General features: G+C 36.5%; 1 protein-coding gene across 24 annotated transcripts in view; it reads right to left on the bottom strand.

Annotated features, from left to right (window-relative positions):
- Positions 1 to 20,665, bottom strand: part of EIF4G3 (eukaryotic translation initiation factor 4 gamma 3) — a 348,977-nt gene that overhangs the window by 47,289 nt on the left and 281,023 nt on the right. For all 24 annotated transcript variants that reach the window (XM_070458865.1, XM_070458866.1, XM_070458863.1 and 21 more), the window contains 2 exons: positions 17,404 to 17,574; positions 9,431 to 9,628 (listed from right to left, as the gene is read on the bottom strand). In XM_070458865.1, the coding sequence (XP_070314966.1) occupies positions 9,431 to 9,628; positions 17,404 to 17,574 (369 nt within the window). The remainder of the gene's footprint in view (positions 1 to 9,430; positions 9,629 to 17,403; positions 17,575 to 20,665) is intronic.

Consider the following 20,665-nt stretch of genomic DNA (forward strand, 5'->3'; position numbering starts at 1 on the left):
TTTTGATTAAAATGAAACAGTGCAATAAAAAGGACTAATAATTCAATGTAAAATTTTATTTAAACATAGATTTAAGATACAGGATAGCAATTTCTACTATCTGCCCTTCTTTATTTGCCACTCAATTCAGATGTCCTCGGGGCAAAGGGTAAAGCATCTGCCTACAATGTGGGAGACCTGGGTTTGATCCTTGGGTCAGGAAGATTCCCCTGGAGAAGGAAATGGCAACCCACTCTGGCACTCTTGCCTGGAAAATCCCATTGATGGAGAAGCCTGGTAGGCTATAGTTCATGGGGTCGCAAAGAGTCGGACGTGACTGAGTGACTTTACTTTCACTTTCAGATGTCCTCTTCCTCCTAGAATGCAGAGAAGTACTGCATTCTAGTTAAATGCCCTGCAGTCTTTGAAGGGGGATTCCCTGCAGATGGTAAAGAACCGGACTGCAACGCAGGAGACCAGGGTTCCATCCCTGGATTGGGAATATCCTCTGGAGGAGAAAATGGCAACTCACACCAGTATTCTTGCCTGGAAAATTCCAAGGACAGAAAAGCCTGGCAAGCTACAGTTTGTGAAGAAGGTCTTGCAGATCTCTTCATTCATTCCTACTTGAACCAGCAGAAGCAGCAGCATACTCTAGAGGCCCATGTTACTATCTCTTATAAGGTCTTTAAGTCTTATGTGCCAGAGGTTTCACTTAGCAGAGCTTGGCAAAGGCAGGCAGCTGCAGAGAAGTCTAAACAAGTGTGCCTGTGTACACAATAAATATGGTGTGAAGTGAAGTGAAAGTCGCTCAGTTATGTTCGACTCTTTGCAACCCCATGGACTATACAGTCCATGGGATTCTCCAGGCCAGAACACTGGCGTGGGTAGCCTTTCCCTTCTCCAGGGAATCTTCCCAACCCAGGGATTGAACCTAGGTCTCCCACATTGCAGGCAGATTCTTTACCAGCTGATATGCAGAGCCAATTGGTAAAGCCAAAACTACCGTATCAATTTCCTCTGTAAATCTAAAAAATTTCTTTTTAGAAAGCCTATCACCCCTCTGGATGTCAAGGAAAACTGACACACAGCTGTATTCTCAAGCCCTCCTGTAGGTAAGAATGGCAAAATGACTTATGGAGGAGTGTGATTGAAGTGAATGACAAAGAGGCAGAAAAAGGTTTAAAAACTGCTCTGAGGGAATTCCCTCCCAGTCCAGTGGTTCGGACTCCACACTTTCACCGCTGAGGGTGGGGATCCAATCCCTGCTCAGGGAACTGAGACCCCAACAAAGCTGTGCAGTGTGGTCAACAAAACAAAAACAAAACAACCCTGTGCTGAACAATGACAATAAGTATTCTCTTAAGTCTTAAAATCTCAACAATCTAGACCAAGTTTCTCATCCTTGACACTATGAACGTTTTGCGCTGGGACAACCCTTTGTTGTAGGTGGCTGTCTTGTGCACTGTAGGATGTTCAGGAGCATCCTGAACTTTATGCACTAAAGTGCATCCTTTACACACTAACATGCTAGTAGTCATAACCAAAAATGTCTCCAATTATTGCCCGAGGTCAGGAAAAAAACCTACCCTGAGACTTTAAAACCAGAGATCTAAGTCTCTGTTTGAGCTTGTTGTTGTTCAGTGGCTAAGCTGTGACTAACTCTTTGTGATCCCAGGGAGTGCAGCACACCAGGCTTCCCGGTCCCTCACCATCTGCCAGAGTTTGCTCAAACTCATGTCCATTGAGTCATGGATGCCATCCAACCATCTCATCCTCTGTCACCACCTTCTCGTCCTGCCTTCAATCTTTCCCAGAATCAGGGCCTTTTCTGATGATTTGGCTCTTCACATCAGGTGGCCAAAGTATTGGAGCTTCAGCATCAGTACTTCCAATAAATATTCAGGGTTGACTTCCTTTAGGATTGACTGGTTTGATCTCCTTGTTCTGCAAGGGACTCTCAAGAGTCTTCTCCAGCACTACAGTTCAAAAGCATCAATTCTTTGGCACTCAGACTTCTTTTATAGTCCAATTCTTCCCTGGTGGCTTAGATAGTAAAGAATCCACCTGCGATGCAGGCAAGTTGGTTTTGATCCCTGGGTTGGGAAGATTCTCTGGAGGAGGAAATGGCAACCCACTTCAGTATTCTTGCCTGGGAAATTCCATGGACAGAGGAGCATGGCGGGCTACAGTTCATGAGGTTTCAAAGTGTCAAGACACGACTGAGTGACTAACACTTTCACTGGCTCTTGTTCGAACTAGGGTTCTATCATTTAACACTGGCAACCTCCATATGTATAAAATCCCTATTTAGGCAATTTCCCAACTTTCACAAAATGTTTTAAAATAGGAATAATAAAATAGTTGTGAGGATTAAATGAGTTAGATGTAAAACATCCCCTCAAAATACTGCTATGATTCCCATTACTCTTAACTACTACTATTTAGAAAGATAATATGACTGTGTGGGCAATCATTACTAGATTCCAATACTTCAAAATCCTGATAATCCATGCAAGTGGCATAGGTCTATACATTCTTAGGACTATGAACCAGGCCAAAGATCTTACAATTTGACCTGCAGATGTGTCTCAATAAAACATACTGATAATGAAAGTGAAGCTACTGAAATAACTTAATGAATATAATGGATAGAAAAAGAATACCTCCCCTGGGTAATATCTTAATTTTTTAATTCACTCTTCATTTTCTCTCATTCTGTTGGAGGAACTGTTTCTCAAACTAACAATTATGTTAAAAACAAAACAAAACAAGTAGCACCTGTAGTTAAGAAGGACTGGAAAACGTTGCACAGGGTAGATCCTTCTTGTTTGATTTCACAAGAAGCACTGTAACAGGAAACCGAAACTTGAAAGCAAAAAAAATCTGCTCAAGCTGGCCTTAGTGATACATATACTATCATTTCAATTTTGGACAACACTGCTCATGGACATGCCATCCGAAAATAATCAGCTTAACACCACTTCTTCTCTTATAAAAGAAAAGAGCACACACTCAAGTTTGCTAAAACTTAGTATCTTGCCATATTTACTTTCATCTTTAAGATACTAAATATTCAAGTTAAGGGCCCAAGCATGTAAAAAATTTTTTCACACTATTGCTTGCTCTTCTTCCTTTCAAAGTTTAGCTTCAAGAACACTGAAGCCTCCCAGAGCTTCACTTAAATGCTTTCAAAGCACTACAACTATCCAGCCTTCACAGTTAATCCTAATATCCTATATTTTTATAATAACCACTTTCTTACTTTTCTTTGTTTTACCATCCAGATATGTATTCCCAAATCCCATATTTACTTTTGAACTTTAAATAAACAAACAATACATATTGTTTTGGGTCTGGCTTCTTCTGCTAAAGCTTTTTCTTGTTAGAGCCATGTGTACACAGTTATAGTTTGGTTTGAGTGTCCTAGTGTGAACATGCAACAATTCATCCATTTTACTGTTTATGGGTGGTTTCAAGTTTTTACTCACTATGAATAATGACAAACATTTCCATATGCTTCCTGGCCCATAAGAAATGTATGTTTAGCTCTTGTGTATATTCTTAAGAATGCTGGTTATAGCAAAAAATAAATAAATAAATAACTCCAGGTTTTGTAGATGATGCTAATCTCTTTTAGAAAGTGACTGTTACAATTTATATTCCCACTGGCCCTGCTTGACAGTTCTGGTTGCTTCACCTATTTCCAAACATCTGGTAAATTTAGCAATCTGGTATTACTGCATGGTTTTATCTAATTAATTTTTTTCATATTTATTGGTCATTTGGATAATCTGTTTGGTGAAATATTTAAGTCTCTTGCCTATTTAAAAATTAAGCTATTTTCTTATTAATTTGTTAGTTTTTTCAAAACTTTTTTAATTGGAGGAAAACTGTTTTACGATCCTGTATTGGTTTCTGCATACAACACAAACCAGTCATAATTATATGTATACATATCCCCTCCTTCATGAGCCTCCCTCTCCTCACCCCCGCCTCACCCCCCAGGTCACCAGGCTGGGCTCCCTGTGTTAGCCGTCTGTTTTACACACGATAGTGTGTACATGTCAATGCTACTTTCTCAGTTGGTGTGTGCTTTATTGGATTTTTATGCTGCGATTATCTTCTAACACATGGCTTGCATTCTCACTTAATGGTGACACCTTTTCGTGAAAAATGCTAATTTTAGTGTAGTTTGATTTACCAACATTTTTTTTTATATATATGGTGACTTTTGAGTCCTAAGAAACTTGCAAATTATTGTTTCTTTTTAGTATCTTCTTCTTCCTGTAATTAGCTTTACTAGGACCAGTTGTAAAAGCTTTCTTTCAGCCTTTTTAAAAAAGGTCATGCTTGGGGTTTGCAGGAAATCTTTTGATTTTATCATCTTTTAACCTCTCATTAATTTTCTTTTTGGGGGTCTCAGTGCTTCAATCTGGATTCTATACACTTACCTTCTAGTTCATAATTCTCTTCTTCAGCTGTGTCTCATCTGCTACTAAACCCTTTTATTGCCTTCTTAATTTTAATTTCAGTTTTGGAAATTCTGTTTAGTCCTTTTTATACTTTATCTTTCTCTATTGAAATTGTCAATCTATCACCTTGAATGTAAGCATATTCATTTAACATCTGTGCCTGATAAAACCAGTATCTGGAGCCCAACACAGGGCATTTGCTTGTTGTTGGTTCTTGTTCATGCTGTCTTTTTTCCTCATGTGCCTAATTATTTTTTAAAATAAACTGCGGTATATTCTTCTGTCTTCTTTAGGCTTATTTTGGTTGCTTCCTATTGTTCACTATTAAAATCAATACCTAGATAAACATTTTAACATGCGATTCCTTGTGTACAAATGGGAATTTCTCTGGGATATACACCAAGAAGTGAAATTACTGAGGAATAGCATATGAACATCTTCACCACTGTTGTGTCATTACTTTCCAAAGTGATTATGTTCATCTTTGCATTTTGCCCTCACTCTCACGGATGTGACTTGCACAGAACTGTATCTTGTCATTTCTTGTCACTAATAATGAATAACATCTGAGTATCTTTTAAGTTTATGAGCCAATGGATTTCATTTCTATGAACTGTCCGTTTTTTATATTGGGTTTTTTTTTTCTTACTGATTTGCTTTTCTCCCCTTCAACTCTGGATTCTAATATTTTGGCAGCTATATGCATTTCAGATATATTTTCCCAGGCTGTGGCTTTACCTTTTTATTTTATTTATAGCACCATTTCCTGCACCAAGGGTTATAAATTTTAGCAGTCATATTTGATATTTTCCTCCTTTATATTTATTTTGTATCTTGCTAAAGAAATTTTCCCTCACTCAAGATTCATGAAGATAGCCTTATTTTTCTACTAAGAGATTAGCTTTTCATATTTAGGTTTTCATTATTCTTATGGCTGTTTGATTTTTGTATTTGGTTTGTATTAGAAATCTATGAATAGTCCCACTGCCAACCTTAAGTAAAACAAATCACTGTTAAATAAAACAAGTCTCAAAACTAAGTTAGCTATGATGTTAGAAGTTAGGACAGCAGTCATCTTTAAGGAAGAAAGGTACAATTACATTTATTGACCAGAGAGTTAGGTATGTTCACTTTGCTGATATACAATGAAATATACACTAATGTGGTAGCTTAAAATTAAACATTATGAGAGTATTTAAATCATTAATTTATATTTAACTTATATGCAGAGTACATAATGAGAAATGCTGGGCTGGATGAAGCACAAGCTGCAATCAAGATTGCCAAGAGAATATCAGTAACCTCAGATATGCAGATGACACCACCCTTAGGGCAGAAAGTGAAGAACTAAAGAGCATCTTGATGAAAGTGAAAGAGGAGAGTGAAAAAGTTGGCTTAAAGCTCAACATTCAGAAAACTAAGATCATGGCATCCGGTGCCATCACTTCATGGCAAATAGATGGGGAAACAGTGGAAACAGTGGCTGACTTTATTTTTGGGGGCTCCAAAATCACTGCAGATGGTGACTGCAGCCATGAAATTAAGACACTTATTCCTTGGAAGAAAAGTTATGACCAACCCAAATGGCATACTAAAAAGCAGAGACATTACTTTGCCAACAAAGGTCCGTCTAGTCACGGCTATGGTTTTTCCAGTAGTCATGTATGGATGTGAGAGTTGGACTATAAAGAAAGCTGAGTGCCGAAGAATTGATGCTTTTGAACTGTGGTGTTGGAGAAGACTCTTGGGAGTGCCTTGGACTATGAGGAGATCCAACCAGTCCATCCTAAAGGAGATCAGTCCTGGGTGTTCATTGGAAGGACTGATGCTGAAGCTGAAACTCCAATACTTTTGCCACCTGATGCAAAGAACTGACTCATTTGAAAAGACCCTGATGCTGGGAAAGATTGAGGGCAGGAGGAGAAGAGGGCGACAGAGGATGAGATGGATGGATGGCATCACCGACACAATGGACATGAGTTTGGGTAGGTTCCAGGAGTTGGTGATGGACAGGGAGGCCTGGCATGCTATAGCTCATGGGGTTGCAAAGTCAGACGTGTCTGAGGGACTGAACTGAACTGAATTTAACAAAAAATATAAATGAGCAATTTTCCTTTTCCCAAACTATTTATATTTCTGCTATACTTCAATAAAAAAAAGTTTAAAAATATATATCCTTTGGTATATAACTTTGGGGGAACCTATGCTAAAGAAGTAAAAGCTCCAGTATGTAAGAATAAATGTACTTAGTTGTTTATTGCAGCACTGCTTCTTTTCTGGTTGCAAAAAACCATGCAAAACAAAAAACCAAAAACAACATGGGGTAGGGCAGGGGCAGAAGAGAGGAAAATGAACGAAAAAAATTTGTGTAAATGTGTATATGTAATCGAATATATGAAGCTATTACAAGGTGTGAGTAAAATCTATCTGCAATGACCTAAGGGGATGCCTAAAACATACTAAGTGGGGATAGAAAACAAAATGCAAAATAATAACAATTCAATTAAAACAAAAAATTAAAAACATCTTATTTACACATATGTGTATATTTTTATATGATTTTATAAAGAAAACTATGAAACAATACAACCATATCACTTGCACTGATTGCCTTGGAAGGAAAGGAAACTTAACTGACTGGGGCTTCAAGGGAAGAGTATAAACTTTCTCTGTGTATATCCCTATTCTGTTTGAATTATTCCAATAGGTTGTTATTTTATAATTAAAAAAATCCAATAAAGTTTAAAAACTCATTATAAAAGGATATGGCACAACAAAAGACCCATAAGTAGATGGCTTATCTGTGAATTCTTCCCATTCCAAACTAACTTGTATTATAGCCAGGCCTTTAAGGGTCATTTTCATCAACAGTATTCTTCTATTAAAAAAATTGTCTGGCTGAGTCCCTTCACTGTTCACCTGAAACTATCACAACACTGTTAATCAGCTAGACCCCGATACAAAATGATTTTGGTATAAAAAAAAACAAAATAACAACAACAAAATTCACAACCCTTCACTGGATCAATAAAAAACTGGTAAAAAGCATAAAATTACGAGCCAGAAGCTCTGGGATCTAGCCCTAGTTCTAATTTCTGACTGCAGGATGTCATGGCTGTCACAATGAAGCCAAAGGCACAAGCTGAGGCATCAGTTTGCTTTCAGGTGACGATGGTACAGGTTAGGAGGCAATTGACTGAGTTAAATAACCCTAGATTTGAGTTCCATCACTGCCACTTACTAGTTATGTGACTATGAGCAAGTTATTAATCCTTTTTTTAAGCCTCAACTTCTTATTTAATAAAGTGGGGCTAATAATACTAACCTTTAAGGCTTATAGTAAGTGTTAAAATGACATATGTAAAGCATCTACCCATACTACAACCTGCTCTTGTTCAGTCACTAGGTTGTGTCCAACTCTTTGTGACCCCATGGACTGCAGACAAGCTAGGCACCTGTGTCCTCCACTGTCTCTTGGAGTTTGCTCAAATCCATGTCCACTGAGCTGGTGATATAGCTATCTAACCATCTCAGTCTCGGCCACCCTATTCTCCTTTTGCTTTCAGTCTTTCCCAGCATCACTAGTAGTGCTAACTATTACAATCCTCCTCATTCTATAAGATCTTCACAATCTTTACCACCACCAATTTAGTTCTGAATTTTAGGGCCATGACAGGCTAAAACTGAGCTAGATTTTACAAACACAATCTCATTCCAATTAATTTTATCAGTATAATTACCTTAAATTATATAAATTAATCTTATTTTATGGATTTAAAAAAAGATGCTTAAAGAAGTTATGTAACTATTCTGAGGTTAAAGTCAGCAAATGGCAGAGTTGGAATTTCAAGTTTAAATTGTCATAGTCTCATAGCACTATGAGACTCCAAAGTCAGTAGTTGGAGCCTTTATGCCATGCTTGTTGCCTGAGACTTGAGCCTGCGGGGAGTACATTCCTCCTTCCCTATATTTGTACCCGCCACTCCTCTCCATTCAGGCTGAACTACCTGCTTCATATGAAAAGTTTGTCATTTCCCATGAATACGGTGATTTCTTTTTCTTTCAACTTGATATTTCAGGCTGAATCATCCAATCAGGCAACAAGACACCACAACATCACAAAATACATTATGAGTGATTTTTTTTTCTTGCTAATGCTATTTTTCTCCAATATGGACTTTTAGTCCCTTGAAGACAGAAGATGTACTTTTCCTAAATCCCAACAGACTTTCCTACTTTTAACAAAGGTACTCAAAAACACTGGTATAAAATGATGGAATTCTGAATTTTCTTAGGCACAATGACAATAAGGTGTGATAATTAAGGAAAAACTCAAATGTTGAAGGACACACGTTTCTGATACAGGTACCTTGGTAACAGGCAGAGAAAACACAGATGATGCCTGGCAGTTTATGCCTGCAGAACAGAGGGTAACGAACACTAACCAGAAGCTCTCTGGTCTCCCATTCTCTCTTGCCCTAGATTTGACAGGCTGTGGACAATGTAAAGAGAAAGAAATCTAATAGTATCTAAGAGAGTACCATCAGTTTTGAAACCTTTATGACCACAACTATCCTAGCAATTTTACAAAGGCTAGACTTAGAATCAACATGCCTTACAATTTTGAATCTAAATGTAAATGTAAGCACTTGCTTTATTTCTATAAGATGATACCCCAGGAAAAAACTAGTTGCCCATGACAAAAATTTCACATTACAAATTTTAACCTTCTTTAATCTTCCCCACACTGCATGGGACCATATGATGCGTATTTCAGTCTTACCTCCATATCCCCTCCAGAGGTGAAAATACATTATAAAAAAGCAAGGCTATTTTTATACAATGAGAATATTACATGTACAAAAAATATATTCTCCCCTTTACTCTGCCCCATTAACACTTCTGGGAAGAATATGTAGTGAGGGGAGAATATACCTCTTGGAGATTTCTGGTTTTACTCCTTCCTCTCTTCTTACCGTTACTAGACATCGACACATGTTTGCGTAAGCCACAGAGAAGCTGGGTTCGTCGATAGCCTTCTCAAAGACCAGGTCAATGACTCCTTTCAGCCGCTCCTCTGTGTCAACAGTAAGTCCTGACACTTGCTTCATCAGTTGGTTGAACATCTGTGGTGTCAACTTATTTAAGATACTTCGAACTTTTCTAAAAAGTTCCTAGAAGGACCACAAAAAGGTAGAAAACATTATATTATCTGTGACAATATGATGCTTTCTATAAGGACTAATTTTTATTTGTAATTTGTAAGTGCAATTTCCTAAACTGTTAACAAAGACTGTGAATGAATCACAGAAATAATTAAATCTATTTTATCATATATTAAGAATTTATACCACCTATTTTTTTTTCACTATTGATAAGAATTCAAGGAACTAGGTATATTCACACTCCACTGGTGGGACTATAATTTGGCACATTTCCAAGGGCAATTTGGCAATGTGTACTAAAACTCTTAAACCAGCAATTTTACTTTCATAAATTTATTCATATTTAAGGATTAACAGGTTAAAGGTTAAAAAGGATTTTAACCATCCTAACTTTACCGTAACCCTTTATAGCAAATAACTTGAACGTCCTAAAATAGAATTTCATCTACAAATGGTATAATATAAATTATCATATAAAACACTAGGCAGAAGTTACTTACAATGTTATAGAAACCTTCATCAAATTAGAAATAGAAGTGAACTTCCTCAGCTAGAAAAAGGACATTGATAACCTTACTCACTGGTGAAAGAATAAGTGTTTTCTCTCTAACAGTGAGAACAAGACAAAAACATCTGTTTTCACCATTCCTATTCAAAAATCTTACTGGAGGTCCTATTCAGCGGAATAATGCAAAGGAAAAGAACTACAACCCATACAGATCTAAAGGAAGAAATAAAAATTCCCTTTTCACAAATGACTGTCTTCACAGAAAAATCATAAGAAATCTATAAAAGTAGACACTAAGTGAGTCTAGCAGGTTTGTAGGACAAAAGTCAATATACAAAAATCAATGTTATTTTTATGTATTAGCAATAAACAACTAGAAATTACATTCTTAAAAAGTACAATCTATAACAGCACCAGAACCATGAAGTACTTAGATAAGAATCTATCAAAATATCCGTAAGAGTTGTGTGATGAAATGTATAAGTGACTGATGAAAGAAATCGAGAAGCACCAAAATAACAGAGATCTGTATCATGTTCCTGTATTATAAAACTCATTATTGTTAAGTTGCCAGTTTTATACAAAGAGATCTACAAATTTAACACAACCAAAATAAAATACCTAATAAGGTGTTTTTTGGAGGGGGGAAGAGTAGAAATCAAGAAGTTGATTCTTCAGTTGAAATGGAAAAAGAAAAACTAGAACAGCTTAACAATTTCAAAAAATAACAAAAACTGGAAGACATAAAACCTAATTTCAACACTTGCTATATGAAGCTACTATGCACAGATAGTGGTACTGGCCAGAGAACAGACACATAAATCATGAGAACAGAATGACAAGTGTAGAAATAGACTCACATGTATATGAAGAACTGATTTTCAACAAAGGTGCAAACAAAATTCAGTGAACAAAGGGTAAGTCTTTTCAATAAATGATGCTAGAACAACTGGATATCCATAAGTTAAAAAAAAAAATCTTGATTCATACCTTACACAAAACACAAAAATTAACTAAAACAGGATCACAAACCGAAATGTAAAATCCCAAATTAGAAACTTTTAGAACAGAGCAGGACAAAAATTTTGTACTTTTTTTTTTTGGTTTGTTTTTTTCTTTTAATTTCAAAGGTTTATTCACTCAATCGTCTCCAACTCTTTGGGGACTGTAGCCCACCAGGATCCTCTGTCCATGGAATTCTCCAGGCAAGAAGACTGGAGTAGGCTGCCATTTCCTACTCCAAAAAACTCTGTATTCTTAAATGTACAGATTTTTTAAATGAGAGAACAAAAGCACAATGTGGGAATGAAAAAATAGATAAACCAAGCATCATCAAAGTTAAAAACTTATGCTTGGCAAAAGATACTAATAAAATGAAAAAAAAAAAAAACCAAACCATAGATTGGGGGAAAACTTTAAAAAAAATACACATTTGACAAAGGCTTTATATGGAGAATAATAATTTAAAAAAAAACACCCTCTCAAAATTCAATAAGACAGCATACCAACCAATGAAATAGGCCAAAAGATATAAAGAAAACTGTACTAAAGAAGATACACAAATAGCAAATAAGCACATGAAAAAATGTCCTCATTCAACACACTAGTCTTTTGGGAAATGCAAATTGAAACTACATTGAGATATCACACACCCATTAGGATGGTTAAAATTTATAGGACAGAAAACGATATGTGCTGGTGAAGACTGGACTATTGAAACTCTCATGCCTTGCCAGTAACCATCCTGGAAAACATTTTGGTATATTCTAATAAAGTTAAACCTATGTTTACCATACAACTCACTGATCCAATAGCTAGGAATTTACCCCAAAGAAACAAAAACGTATTTGCTCACACAAGTCCTCTATGTGAATGTTCACAGTAATTTTATTCATAATTACTAAAACCTGGAAAGTGTTTATCTTGTGAATGGATTCAGTAATGAAAAATAACCTAATAATACATGTAATATTATGGATGAGTACCAAATATATTCACTGAGTAAAAGAAGCTTTACTCAGAATAATTCCATATTTATATGACACTCTGGAAAAGACAACACTACAGGGACCTTCCAGGCAAAGAATCCGCCTGCCAGTGTAGGAGGTGGGAGAGATGCAGGTTTGATCCCTTGGAGTAGGAAATGGCAACCTACTCCAGTATGCTTGCCTGGAAAATTCCATGGACAAAGGAGCCTGGTGGGCTACAGCTCATGGGGTCACAGAGTCAGATATGCCTGAGTGCACAAACGCATGTGTACACAAGCAGAGGGACAAACACACATGACTGACTGCCAGAAGCGAGCAAGAGCAGCAGAGGATGAATATAAAGCAGAAGAAGGACATTTCAGGGGGCTGATGGCAATGTTCTACATCTTGATTGTGGTGGCAGTAACATGACCACGTGTTTGGCAAGAATTATAGAACTATAAACAAAGAAGGAAACCTAACTATACCTCAGTAAAAATATGAAGTTGTAAAAATCCATGAAACCATGATGTAATAACTGAAAAACCCATAAAATGTTTTATTTGATCCTTATATAATTTAATCTGAATACAAGGATTTTTACAAAGTGTACCAGTGTATCAACAGTTTTCTCTAGACAGAGATAGTAAATAAATCTATTTAAATTTTAAAAAATCATATTGTAAACTTTTAAAGCAATAAGTCAGCTTCACTTTTATAGAGTAGAAAAAATTTCAAGTTTATTAGGGATGAGGGAGTCACAGCACTTCTCCAAACTGCCTGTATCAACTGAGACAGCACCATTTAGGTCTAAGACTTTAATTTGTGCTTTATACAACAAAATAAAAACAAAAATAAAACCCAGCCTTCCTATCTTCAAATGTATCAGAAAATACTAAGCTCAGAAAAACAGGAAAACAAAAAGGTCATTTATTGAAGCAATGTACAGTAAGTGAGTATAGCTAATAAGACTGTTGCAGATATCATATGATATTGTTTATATGTGGAAAAATAATTGAAAAAAAAGGTCCAAATGAACTTATTTAGAACACAGAAACAAAGTCATAGATGTAGAAAACAAACATATGGTTACCAGAGGGAAAGGGGGAGAGGAATAAACTGAGAGATTGGGATTAACATATACACACTATTGTATATGTTTTTCCAGCAGTCTTGTATGCATGTGAGAGTTGGATGATAAAGAAGGCTGAAGGCCAAATTGATGCTTTTGAACTGCGGTGCTGGAGAAGACTCTTGAGAGTCCTTTGGACTGCAAAGGGATCAACCCAGTCAATCCTAAAGGAAATCAATCCCAAATATTCACTGGAAGAACTGATGCTGAAGCTCCAGTACTTTGGCCAGCTAATGTGAAGAGCCAACTCACTGAAAAAGACCCTGATGCTAGGAAAGACTGAAGGCAGAAGAAGGGGACGACAGAGGACGAGATGTCAGATGATGACTGACGGACTCAACGGATGTGAGTTTGATCAAGCTATGGGAGATGGCGAAGGACAGGGAAGGAAGCCTGGCACGCTGTAGTCCATGGGGTCACAATGAGTTGAGCGGCTGAACAACAACAGCAAACAGGGGCCTACTGTAGGGCACAGGGACCCTACTCTGTAAAGACCAGTGTGGAGAAAGAATCTAAGAAAGAGCGAGTACACGCGGGTGTGTAACTGACTCACTTACGCCGCACACCTGAAACTAACACACAGCGAATCACCAATACGCCAACAAAAACGAAAATACAGGGAAAATAGTACTGCTGTGCACATCTGAAGAGTTTTTACCACAAGAATAAAATTCTACATGATGATGGACATTAAGTAGGCTAACTGTGATCATTTTGCAATATACATACAAACAGCGAATGATTATGTTGTACACCTAAAAAGTAATATGTCAATTTACACGTTAATTGAAAAAGGAAATCTCCAGTATCAAAAAACAAAACACTGACCAAAACTCATTTATTCATTATAACTGAATATCTACTTGATGTTTTGTAATTTCATTTAGGTACAAATAAAGCATAAGGCACAGTAATCAAAACCATCAAAATTCAGCTTCAAAGACAGGAAAAGTTACAAGAGAAATGACAGAGCAAAGCACAAGGTTGATTAGAAGCCAGAGAAGTGAGGGTTGTAATGGGTTAGTGAGGAAATACCTTTAGAAGGAAATGAGAATGGGGCCAGAATATACAGGGCAAAAAAAAAGCTGGCCACAAGAAAAAAGAGTGGCAGGGGCACAGAAGATATTTTAGGAAGGGAAATATTTCATAAAGGAATTGTTAATGAGGCTCTTCTACTGCAGGATTGGAAAACAGTAAGGAAAGATCAGAGGGCTAGTGTGCACTAGTGGGAAAGAAAATGACAGGACAATAAGTTAGAAGCTAGAGTGAGGAGGTAAAAATCAGCCCATTAGAGATGAGTCGGGCAGCAGCAGTGGCCTCACTGTATCAAGAGAAGAGAGAAGAAATAGTGGCCTGAGCAGCAGAATCGCAACTGTAGTGTATATATGTGGAAGGAGTCTACATACGTCATTAGTAATGATTTCCTAGAAATGTTTCAAGAAGATTAATTCTTACGGTATCCACTGGTGATCATTCATAATGTAGCTATAAATAGAGTGGTAGGAACAAACGTTAGAGTGAAAGAGTTTTCTGGAAGTGGCAGCAACAATAAAACTATTGTTTTGACAAAAAGATAGAAAAAGAGTAATAGGAGGAACAACTGGTAACATGGGATATACCCGTGCAGAGAAGAATGAAAACACAAAAAGGAGAGGGAATGAAGCGAAGATGCTCTATGTTGAGAAGAAAAAGTGTCAAGAAAAGGAGGATGTATTGGCCCTGAATAAGAAGTCTATCAATCCTGCACTGGATTTGCTGTTATCTATTCAATAAAGAAAACTGAACTAATTAATGATACCTCAAAGTTAATATAATTATTCTGTTTCTGAAATAATTAATAATGGGGAGAACTTAGTCAGAATAGCCATCATTAAAAAGTCTCCAAAAAACAAGTGCTGGAAAGGGTGTGGAGAAAAGGGAACCCTCCTATACTTTCGGTGGGAATGCAAACGGTGCAGCTACTATGGAAGACAGTATAGCGGTTCCTTAAAAAACTGACAGTAGAGTTGTCATGTGATACAGCAATTCCACTCCTGGGCATATATCTAGACAAAACTATCATTTGAAAAGATACATGCATTCCAATGTTCACAGCAGCATTATTTACGAATGCCAAGACATGGAACAACCTATAAGGTCACAGACAGATGAATGGATAAAGAAGATGTGATACATACCTATATCACATAAATATATATGCGTGCACACACACACACAAAATGAAATACTACTCAGTCATAAAAAGGATGAAATAATGCCATTTGCAGCAATGTAGATGGACCTACAGATTATCATACTAAGTAACACAGAAAAACACAAATACCTATGATATCACTTACATATGGAATCTAAAATAATATAAACGGACTTATTTAAAAATAGAAACAGACTCACAGATCTAAATACAAAAGGGGAGAGGGGATGGGGAAGGGATAAATTAGAGTTTGGGAATAGCAAATACACATACTATATATAAAACAAACAACAAGGTTCTACTGTATGGCACAGGGAACTATAGTCAATATCTTGTCATAAAACACAATGGAAAATAATATGAAAATAAATACATATCTATATATACACATACACACACATATACATCTCTGAATCACTTTGCCGTATACTAGAAACTTAACACAACTTTAGTTGATTTAGAACTAGAAATTAGATTTAGTTTCTAAATCAACTATACTTCAATAAAAAATTTTTTAAAAACAGGGAGAACTCTGTTACAGAAATAGAGAGAGGTACAAGTTCACAACAAATGGACTACTCTGTAACCACAACGGCTGTGAGTACCTCCTCAAAGCTTCAGTTTCTTCACATGAAAAAAACAGAAAACATGTATTCCTGCTTTCCCAGGTGTTGTAAGAATCTAACGCAGTAAGGCACTAATACAAGTGCCTTAAACACTAAAAGAAGATATCTTCATCTTCAATGATAAATAACTAGTGGGAAATTTAAAACTTTTAGGTCCCTATTCATTAAGTACTTCTCAGAGGGAATGGAAGGAGGAATGTAGAGGATTTTTTTTAAAAGGTTGAGAAATCTTCAGGGAAGATTAGGATCTTCAGGGAAGATTTTCAGGATCTTCAGCTTGGCTGTCGTGTTTCTGACTGGGTTTCCAGGCATTCTCTGCCTTTCTCAGGTGCACATCTTCTTTCACAGAGACCGTGATGATCAGGGAAGATTAGGTACTTGATTTTAGTGAATCTGGAGCTGGATGTCCTTGGGACAAACAACTGGGGCAATTGCGAGAAAGATGAACAAAGGCAAGCAGCCGATCTGGGTCTGACAAAATGGCTTGTGATGCACCAGTCTGTCTTGGTCCTGACGCTATGAGCAGCTCTGCCACTAAGTTTATTGTTCAACAAGTATTTATCGAGTATCTACTGTGTATGAGATTCTGTGCTAGTGCTCAATCACAAGCGGATGTGTAAGGCACATCTCTTTCCCAGGGACATCATCATACTAAGTACGTAACTGGGCTCCCAGAACCACGTCAAGTGCAAGTGCTCTGTATCGCTTCATTTAAATTTCAGTGTCCATAAGGCACATACTATTAGTATCTTAATTAGTGTCCAATTAGTTATCTTAATTAGAATCAAAAACATCTAAAGGGTATAGCAGAGGTAACGCAGGGATAGGAACTGGCATTGCGTGCACAGCAAGAGAGGAGTAGAGGCCTTATATAAACTGGCACACAGACACAGACCTGTGTGGGCTACAGGAGTTCATTCAGTTCACCCTAAGGCGTGCTACGGGGGGGTACGCACAAAAAGGTGCACATAGTTCCATTTTATTACCAAGGACTGTAAATAAGACGGATTTCTAAATTGTAACTTATTAGAAATGAAACAAAAAGCAAGATACTAACTAGACTACCACAGGACAATGAATAAGAATCTAAAAACACATTTTTAAGAAAAGCAAATATTGATCTAAGCGTGAATGACAGAATTCTATGACATGTGAGCCCTCGAAATATAGTGTGCGTTTTGAAAAGCACACAGAATGCAACTTCAAGAGAAAATAGGTTGTTGGCATTTATGATAGCTTTTAGAATAATGCCTGTAGTAAGAAAAAATTAGGAAAAACCTTATATTAACAGGGCAAAGAGACAAAATAATACCATTATAATTCCAAAAACAGCATTAGCGTGTCCCTTGGTCCTCACCTGGGTTTTGATGTTTTCAGGATCTTCAGCTTGGCTGTCGCGTTTCTGACTGGGTTTCCAGGCATTCTCTGCCTTTCTCAGGTGCACATCTTCTTTCACAGAGACCGTGATGATCTTCCTGGGCTCTCTTCTCTGGCCAGGTTGAGATCTCCGTGGTCCAACATTCAACAGCTAGGACAAGAGTATTCTTTATTACATCCACACAGAGTACTTACAGTCTACCGTCTCTGCTGTGCCGCTCAAGTCAGGACTGACGACCACAGGAAACACTTCTAGATGCAAAGATGGGTATCAAGCATTCAACTGAAATGCGATTTTTTTTTTTTTTTGGTTGGGGGGAGAGTGTTGTGTTAGAATGTCATCACTATAGTGTATACCACGACTACAGTTTTTGACCCTGATGTCCTAAATGAGACATGTCTGAAAAAGCTATTGTATCTAACAAAAAAGACTACTCTAAGTGAAACTGCTGCTTCTCTTTTTCTTTTTAACTCATTATGTGACTTTGGACCAGTCACTTGAACAACTACAAAAATTCAGAGGGAGAGATCACCACAGTTACAAATCTGCTTCAAAAACCCTAAACTTTCACTGTACAATGCAAATACACCTTTACTATGAAAATTATCTACAGCATAGACACCCAGACTGACTGTAGACCTTAATAGATCCCTCTAAGTTTGCTGGGCTAGAAATACTAAAATAAATCTTATGTCATAATGAAATCCAACTAAATTGCTCCCTGAAAAAAGGCCTTTCTTTGTCAGCTCACTATGCTCATTCTGTTAAAACCAATGTATGTGAGCATGTCACACTGATCATCAAATCAGAAATGTTACTGTAACAGCAATGGGTAAGTTAAAAGTTGTATTCTATGTATTAAAATGTTCCTAATAAATGCTACTCTAAATGCCTGCAAATATTTTTTTAAGATTAAATATCTGGAGTGATATTGAGTTCTGCTTATGACCAATCCAAGATCTGCGATACTGACTGCCCTTACTTTTTCTGATAGGTCCTTCTCTGAACAATGAGGAAATATTACAATTAGGTTTCAAGAGGAAAAAAGGAGGAGAAAAAAGAAATGCTTCACACAAGACACAAAGACCAGAATCCTGTCTCACTTAATGCTCCGACACTGCCCTTTAAGTAGAAACTAAAGCAATTATCATCCAATAAAGAAAATAAATAAAAGGTCATACTTCATACAGAAAGACATATTTGAGAGAAACATGGTCTGAGGACTTTGATAAGCTTCAAAGCCTTTACACATCACCCATCTCAGAATTAATTATTCTCACACCCTTCCTTGACCATGTGCCCTAATTAGAAACAGCAGTATTAAGGATGTTTCAGGATCAACGCTTAGAATTCCTGGGCAATACACACCAATCAAATATGTCTAGCTAAGGACTCGGTACTAACGATATAATGTTAGATTATTTTGTAATCTAACAAATGAAATGGGGGGAAAAAAACAACTGAAGTCATATAAACCCCGAGGTACCACACATGGCATAACTAAGACAGAACTAAAGAAGATCATCAGACCGGGAAAGTATCAACTTGGGAAGAGCTGCTAAACCATACAGTACTACTATAGGATTTATTTCTTACTGAAACCTTGATAGTTCAGGCAAAAGAACTGTTAAGAAAAGGCAGTAAACCATGTATTGTCTGGTTTTTATAATGCAAAATATATCTGACTGTTAATTCATGTTGGTTATTATCCTTTTTAAAGTTTGGATAAAATTCAAATAAACAGATCACAGATATTCAATTTAATCCGTGCATCTGCACATAGAAACTTGTTAAAAACAATGATTGGTGGGTATAATAAAAGGTATTATGCCAAAATCATTTAAGAGCCACAGTATAAATTGTGGATATAATTTTAATTATGTTTGCATAAAGTTAGAAAATGTTCATTTCCAAAAAAGACACTGCAAATACCAATGAAAGTTTGAGATTTCTAAAAAATAAATATGATTTATGAAACAACTCTATCTGTCCCAAGACAAATATAAGTGAATTTGAGACAAGCAGCAAAGAGATGTGAGAAATATTAAATAAGTAGATAACAACAATGTTTCAAAGTCAAAAAGTTATGAAAAAATGACTTTTTTTTTAAAGTCCTGGATTAAAAAATTTAAATTATAACCCATGTGCAACCTCCCAAGACAAATTTAAATATCTCTGGATAAAACTAAGATACTGCTCACAAATATTTACCCAAGTATACTGAGTCTTATTATTCTTATAAATGCTTAATATGCTTGATTAATTAATCTCTAACATTCTTCAGTTTATACTCAGAATGATTCACTGGAACATCAATGCCTGGAGTGGCTATGGTGAAGCGGAGAAGAAAGGCAGATTAGAAGACAAAAGAACTGTGGTCTCTTGAATACAATTCTGCCACTTATGAGCAAAGTTACTATGAGCAAAGTCTCAACTTTGCTGAACTTAAACCATCTCACATATTAAATGCTTATCGTACCTACAGAAGTTATTAGTAGGGTCATGGGATATATAATAGTAAGGCATGGAAAAGGACCTTAAAAACTAAGTACAAAATCAGGCTGTACAATATCATCATGAATACCAAAGAAAAAAAAGAAATTTTTAAAAAAGTGATATGCAGATTGGTATAAAAACCTTTAAACACCCTGTATCCTTTTTGTGTGTGAAAAACAATATAAATTGTCAGATTTACAGTATCATTCAAAAGTTGTACCATGGGTAATGAATGACTTTATTTACTAAATACAGATAAAATTCTAGGATCCTGTGCTAAGAGTTATGGAACATATAAAAAGAAATAAAGCCTGGTTTCCTGGCTTGAAAGACAAAAAATTCTGACTGATGGTGAGAAGATGAACTTCAAGGTATTATGTGTGCAGGGTCCACAGTTCTTAAATGTATTACATAAGAAACTATACTGATCTCTGTTGTAGAATCTAATATATATTGCTCCTATCTCACTCAAGAGACTAAAACCTCAAACTTTTCTGCTTACTTGGATAACCAAAGAAAATAGGACCAATAGGCACTGTAGCTTTTTTTTTTTTTTAAGAGATATAACCAACAATTCCTTTAAGAGAGAAAAGGATGATACATGCTCAGGAAACGTCTCTGTATGTAGGATTTTTATCACAGTTCAGTGAATCTCAAATTTAGTTAAAATGAACATGAATGGCAAGTTACTACTCTAGGTCTACAGCCCCTTTCTCAATACGTATCTTTTGAGGCACATTCTGTG

This window comes from Odocoileus virginianus, chromosome 30 (assembly GCF_023699985.2).
Source record: "Odocoileus virginianus isolate 20LAN1187 ecotype Illinois chromosome 30, Ovbor_1.2, whole genome shotgun sequence".
In the NCBI taxonomy this organism is placed as follows: domain Eukaryota; kingdom Metazoa; phylum Chordata; class Mammalia; order Artiodactyla; family Cervidae; genus Odocoileus; species Odocoileus virginianus.